The sequence below is a fragment of the Rhinoderma darwinii genome, unplaced genomic scaffold (assembly GCF_050947455.1).
Source record: "Rhinoderma darwinii isolate aRhiDar2 unplaced genomic scaffold, aRhiDar2.hap1 Scaffold_925, whole genome shotgun sequence".
Taxonomy (NCBI): domain Eukaryota; kingdom Metazoa; phylum Chordata; class Amphibia; order Anura; family Rhinodermatidae; genus Rhinoderma; species Rhinoderma darwinii.
Window position 1 is genome coordinate 113,221 of NW_027464498.1, and position 6,595 is coordinate 119,815.

Genomic DNA, 6,595 nt, shown 5'->3' on the forward strand with positions numbered 1-6,595 from the left:
AAAATTGTGTCAATAAAATCCATTATAGGTATACTGACATATATATATATACACACTACCGTTCAAAAGTTTAGGGTCACTTAGAAATTTCTTTATTTTTGCAGGAAAAGCCCAGTTTTTTTCAATGAAGATAACATGAAATGAATCAGAAATCCCCTCTATACATTGTTAATGTGCTAAATGACTATTCTAGCTGCAAACGTCTGGTTGTTAATGCAATATCTACATAGGTGTATAGAGGCCCATTTCCAGCAACCATCACTCCAGTGTTCTAATGGTACATTGTGTTTGCTGACTGTGTTAGAAGGCTAATGGATGATTAGAAAACACTTGAGAACCCTTGTGCAATTATGTTAGCACCGCTGTAAACAGTTTTGCTGTTTAGAGGAGCTATAAAACTGACCTTCCTTTGAGCTAGTTGAGAATCTGGAGCATTACATTTGTGGGTTCGATTAAACTCTCAAAATGGCTAGAAAAAGAGAGCGTTCATGTGAAACTCGACAGTCTATTCTTGTTCTTAGAAATGAAGGCTATTCCATGCGAGAAATTGCCAAGAAACTGAAGATTTCCTACAACGGTGTGTACTACTCCCTTCAGAGGACAGCACACACAGGCTCTAACCAGAGTAGAAAGAGAAGTGGGAGGCCCCGCTGCACAACTGAACAACAAGACAAGTACATTAGAGTCTCTAGTTTGAGAAATAGACGCCTCACAGGTCCTCAACTGGCAGCTTCATTAAATAGTACCCGCAAAACGCCAGTGTCAACGTCTACAGTGAAGAGGCGACTCCGGGATGCTGGCCTTCAGGGCAGAGTGGCAAAGAAAAAGCCATATCTGAGACTGGCTAATAAAAGGAAAAGATTAATATGGGCAAAAGCTCAGACATTGGACAGAGGAAGATTGGAAAAAAGTGTTATGGACAGACGAATGGAAGTTTGAGGTGTTTGGATCACACAGAAGAACATTTGTGAGACGCAGAACAACTGAAAAGATGCTGGAAGAGCGCCTGACGCCATCTGTCAAGCATGGTGGAGGTCATGTGATGGTCTGGGGTAAAGTGGGAGATTTGTACAAGGTAAAAGGGATTTTGAATAAGGAAGGCTATCACTCCGCAACGCCATGCCATACCCTGTGGACAGCGCTTGATTGGAGCCAATTTCATCCTACAACAGGACAATGACCCAAAGCACCTCCAAATGATGCAAGAACTATTTAGGGAAGAAGCCGGCAGCCGGTATTCTATCTGTAATGGAGTGGCCAGCGCAGTCACCAGATCTCAACCCCATAGAGCTGTTGTGGGCGGAGCTTGACCGTATGGTACGCAAGAAGTGCCCATCAAGCCAATCCAACTTGTGGGAGGGGCTTCTGGAAGCATGGGGGGGAAATGTCTCCCGATGACCTCAGCAAATTAACTGCTCGAATGCCAAAGGTCTGCAATGCTGTAATTGCTGCAAATGGAGCGACCAAAGCAAAGTCTGAAGGAGAAAATTATTATTTCTAACCTTGTCAATGTCTGGACTATATTTTCTAGTCATTTTGCAACTCATTTGATAAATATAAGTGTGAGTTTTCATGGAAAACACAAAATTGTCTGGGTGACCCCAAACTTTTGAATGGTAGTGTATATATATCTATCTATCGAGTAATACATATAGTGAGTGAAGACATCATTTATTGTTAATAAGGCCCAAGTAATAGGATTGGCAAATGTCTGTGACAACATGTGAATAATATCACCACCGGTGTATTTAACAAACCTTCTAACCTGGCTGGATCGGCTGTTCGCGTCCCACGCCGTCCACTGCACATGCCCATAGATTACATCACATCCGGTGTAACGTTGATGTGCGTTATGACGTTAAAACGTCAACTCGCGCATGCGCGATTCACACTCATGATGTGAGTCGCCATCTTGAAAAAGGGCACTGCTGTTTCATCATATCTCGTATGTGTCATAGATTATTCTCATAACTTAGTATAATTGATGTATACCCTATTTACATGTTAGATGGTATTTACTTTTATGCACGGTACCTCTTGTCGGATGGACAAATGTCTCACTTTTTACAAGATGTTTACAATTACAGCACCCCAGACATGGGAAACACCCTGTTTTTGGAGGTGCTAAAAAAGATTGATAGTTTTTAACCGATGACCCTACATCCGCATGGACCAGACGATCTCTAAAATAATTTGTCCTACAATAAGCCATACGAGGTGGAGCTACAAATTCAGGGATCTTATCATAGGTACTCCTCAATATACCCCATTCTTTTTTAATAATTTTTGCAATTTCATTACTTTTGTGGGAATATGTAGACACTAATGCTAATCTGTGTGATTTAGTCTGTATTTTTTTCTTAAGAAGATTTTGTCTAGGAATCTCATTAACTTTCGATCTTTTATTATCCAATAATCTTTTGGGGTATCCACGATTTTTACATTTCTGGGACATATCTCTCAACCTGATTTCCAACATAGAAGGATCCTGTACGATCCTTTTAGCCCTTAACATCTGGCTGAAAGGGAGGGAAGCAATCATTGGATGAGGATGACAACTTTCAAAACTCAACAAATTATTAAGATCTGTAGGTTTACTATATAGATCAGTACACAACTTGTTGTCTTTTCTAAAGACTCTCGTATCAAGAAACTAACGATGTCACTGACGATACCACAGTGAATTTAATGTCGCTATCCACCTCATTCAGAAATGCAAAGCAACATGCAAGCTCCTCCCTCCTGGGAGCCCGTCCAGATTGCGAAGACGTCGTCTATGTATCTCCACCACCTCAAAACCTTGGTGAAGTGGGGAGACACATAGACAGCGTCTTCCTCTAAAGCTGCCATAAACATATTTGCATATGTGGGTGCCACGTTAGAACCCATGGCGGTTCCCCTCCTCTGGGCATAAAAATTGTCACCATGTAAAAAGTAATTTTCAGTTAGAATGATTTCCAACAAACACATCAAAAGGCTAATACATTCATGGGTATAGTCTGAACCCTGTAGTGTATCAAAGACCATACGTAAACCCCTAGTATGATTGATTGAAGTGTACAGACTGCACACATCAAAAGGTACGAGTATGCAGTCACCGTCCAACTCAATCTCATCCTGTTTAGCCAGTATTTCCCTAAAATTAAGTTTAAAGTACTGTTTGCTGATAAGAAGGTTGAAGTTAGATCTGAGAAATGTACTGAGTTAACTCTGAGGGAAGCAGGATTGTATAAAAGAAAGTATGTATCAACCACAGTTAAATGAACCTGCTATTGATGCATTTATCAATGTAGTAAAACAACGGATACGTTCTCTGAGGGAGACTGGTAATGGACGTTTTGTAGGCCCACCTAACCTAACTAGGGAGGAGATGCTGGCTGTTGATGGCCTCGCTCGCGATGTGTCCCTGACCATCAAGCCTGCGGACAAAGGTGGTGCCTTGGTGGCCATGGACACATCGAAATATCTGGCTGAGCTAGCCAGACAATTAGATGACTCAAATGTATATGAATTATTACCTTCTGATAGTTTAGACCTCTTATCTATTAATGAAGGATAAATCCCCCGCTCTCTTCTAAGATAAGTGTTCAGGGTACGGAAGATGTCCAGGGAGGCCCCTCAGGTCACACATCTCCGCATCGTCTCAGTCACCTCTATACACACAGGACCTCCCGCCACTGAGACTAATTATAATCAATGTCCTTTCCTTGGTTGCTCCCAGTTTGATTACAAGCAGCAGAGACTTCTCACAGGGGCCACAGCACCACGGGGCCAGTTGTGCTTGTTAATGAGCTCATAGGACACATTTGTGAGTCTCTCCTGTGGGACTGTGTATTATGGTCTGTCTATAAGTGAGAAGACATGAAACGTGTATGATTCCCATCGACCCGGCAGTCTGCAGCAGCGGGGGCATCATCGGTAAGTTCCTAGCAGTTCAGAGCTTCATTCTTGGCAATTGTCGATATTTCTGGGGTAGCCAAATGTGAGGCCAAAAAGGGGATTTATCTGTGTCCTACATCCACCAGACTCATCCCCAACCAAACGTCTGTGACCTTCATACTAATAACTTCATAGTGTATCTACCGGACTATAGGGAAGCAAACTTGTCCACCCAATGCACCAATTCACCGGGTCACCCATCAGCTGATATATCAGCGCCTAAACTCTTTTTCAGAAATGGTGAAGACTGTGGAACTCTATAGTGGGTGATAAAACAGGATGGGCGATTATTACACTCCGCGCGCTTCAGAACCTACTTGCCCGCTCTATGAGTTACATGGTCTCCCGCTTCATGACTGAGATGTTAATACTCCTAGATACTTCACAATAATAGCCCAGGTGACCGGAGCAGATCCACAGGATATGCCATACATCTCTGGTAGACGAGGGTCACAGATACTTTCTCAAAGACGAGGGTCACCCACCCCCCATCCTGCCAAGTGATGCAGCCACATATCCCGATAATACCAAGCGAATACACTGCAGAACGGGGACATCATCTTATTACAACCAGATGCTTCCTATAAGTTTATCTCATTCTTCAGGCTTCCAGGTTTGATGGATACTTCCAATTTTTAGTGCATCACAAAAGAAAAATACCAGATGATAATAAGAGATATGGGCAGTTTCCAGGATACAAAGGCCGTGTAATTCTTATTTCCTGTCATGTCCGTATAAAGCGGCTGATGATGGACCTCTCATATCTGGTCAATGTTGCTAGAACATGCCGTAGGACACCAGTAGTGTTAAGATCACCACAATGACCACTCTGGATCAGCTGAAGGACTCCCCATCATGGTCACAGTTGAGTCGCTGATCTTTTCTACATGCCCGGGGCCCTGGTAATGTTGTCCCCAATTTGGTTGGTGCTCTCTTCCTTGTATTTTCTACCATGTCCTGTAACCAGTATTTGTCATGATGACCAATGTCCTCAATATGATGTCATCAAGCTTGGCGTCAGTGTGGTGACTTCTACACTGTGTTGGCCTGGCTTGGTCTGTGTGAAGTCATTGCAAGTTTCCTCCTCACAACCATTGACCTATAAGTCATGTTCTTTTGTATGGCCCACAGCCTTCATCATTGTCAGCACCATTGATATTGCTCTTCTCATGAGCACATGGTCCTGTTGAATAAATGTGATATACATTTAGATAATTTGTAGAGACTGAGCTAAGGTGTGATTTGTGACTTCACGGTGTGGTGACTTCTCGATGCTCTGTATTTGAAGGACTTTGCCTGAACTTGTCCAACATGCTTCTGAAGAATGATTCTCATCCTTTCGTCTTCATCTTACTTGGGATCCCAGGTCTAGAAGAGGTCCAGTATTGGATTTCCATCCCCTTCTGCTGTATGTACATACTTGCCTTCTTTGGGAATATCATCATCCTACTTATCATCAGATCTGAAAAGAGTCTTCATCAGCCCATGTTCCTCTTTTTGTCCATGTTGGCCGTGACTGATCTAGTTCTGTCATCTTCCACCCTTCCCAAAATGCTTGGCATCTTCTGGTTCAATTTACGGGAGATTGGTTTTGATGCTTGTTTAACTCAAATGTTCATCATTCACTCCTTTACTGCCATGGAGTCCGGCTATTTCTTGGCTATGGCATTTGACCGCTTTGTGGCCATATGGAACCCCCTCAGGCACTCCGCTATTTTAAGCACTAAAACTGTTCTTATAGTCGGGATTTGTGTGGTGTTACGGGGTGTGGTACTTTTCTTACCTCACCCATTTATTGTTAAAAGCTTGATTTTCTGTCAGACCAATATCATCCCTCACACGTACTGTGAGTTCATGGCTGTCATAAAGCTGACATGCGGAGACTCGACCATGACCAAGTCCTATAGCTTGACCGTGGCCTCTTTGATAGGTGCTTTCGATCTACTATGGACAATCACCTCATACGCTTTAATCCTTTATACTGTCCTCCACCTTCCCACCAAGCAGGCTGGTCTGAAAGCCCTCAGCACTTGCACATCCCACATTTTAGTCATCTTGGTTTTCTATACTACGGCCACGTTTACGTTTGTCACCCACCGCTTTGGCCACAACATTCAACCACAGATCCATATCAGTATTGCTAATATTTACCTCTTGGTGCCGCCGATGTTGAACCCAGTTATATATGGGATGAGGACAAAGAAGATACGGCAGAGGATTGTCCTAGTCTTTTACTCCTTCGGTGACTGAAACCAACAGTATACCTCAATAATTGTCATTGTGTTTGGATGGATTGTCTTTTTGTAATACATTTAATTTCCATATTTTCTGTTGTGTTACCAGTATTCATTGTAGTCCAATATCTGTGTGTATGGAGGACAATGTAAGTGAATATCTGCTAGAAAATACAGAGGTCTTAGTAGTCACCAGTGGACATGATATCTTTTATTGGCCAACTGGAAAGTTACGGTGACCGGATAAGACTTCTGTCTCCGTTCAATCGTTCTTCTAGATTTCTGAATTTGCACATAGATTTACATTGCCACTTCCACCTCTCTCTCGGTGACCTGTAGGTCCCCATAAGCACAGTCCCCCAGTGTCATCCCCTTACTCCAGGTTTGTCCTGCGTGGCGTATTACACATCTAATAAGTTTTC

At 42.8% G+C, this 6,595-nt stretch overlaps 1 protein-coding gene across 1 annotated transcript; it reads left to right on the forward strand.

Moving 5' to 3' along the window:
• Positions 1-5,241: 5,241 nt before the first annotated feature.
• Positions 5,242-6,189, forward strand: LOC142732873 (olfactory receptor 52E2-like). The gene has a single exon (XM_075849495.1). The coding sequence runs from the start codon at positions 5,251-5,253 to the stop codon at positions 6,187-6,189; it is 939 nt and encodes a 312-aa protein (XP_075705610.1). The 5' UTR covers positions 5,242-5,250.
• The last annotated feature ends 406 nt before the right edge of the window (positions 6,190-6,595 follow it).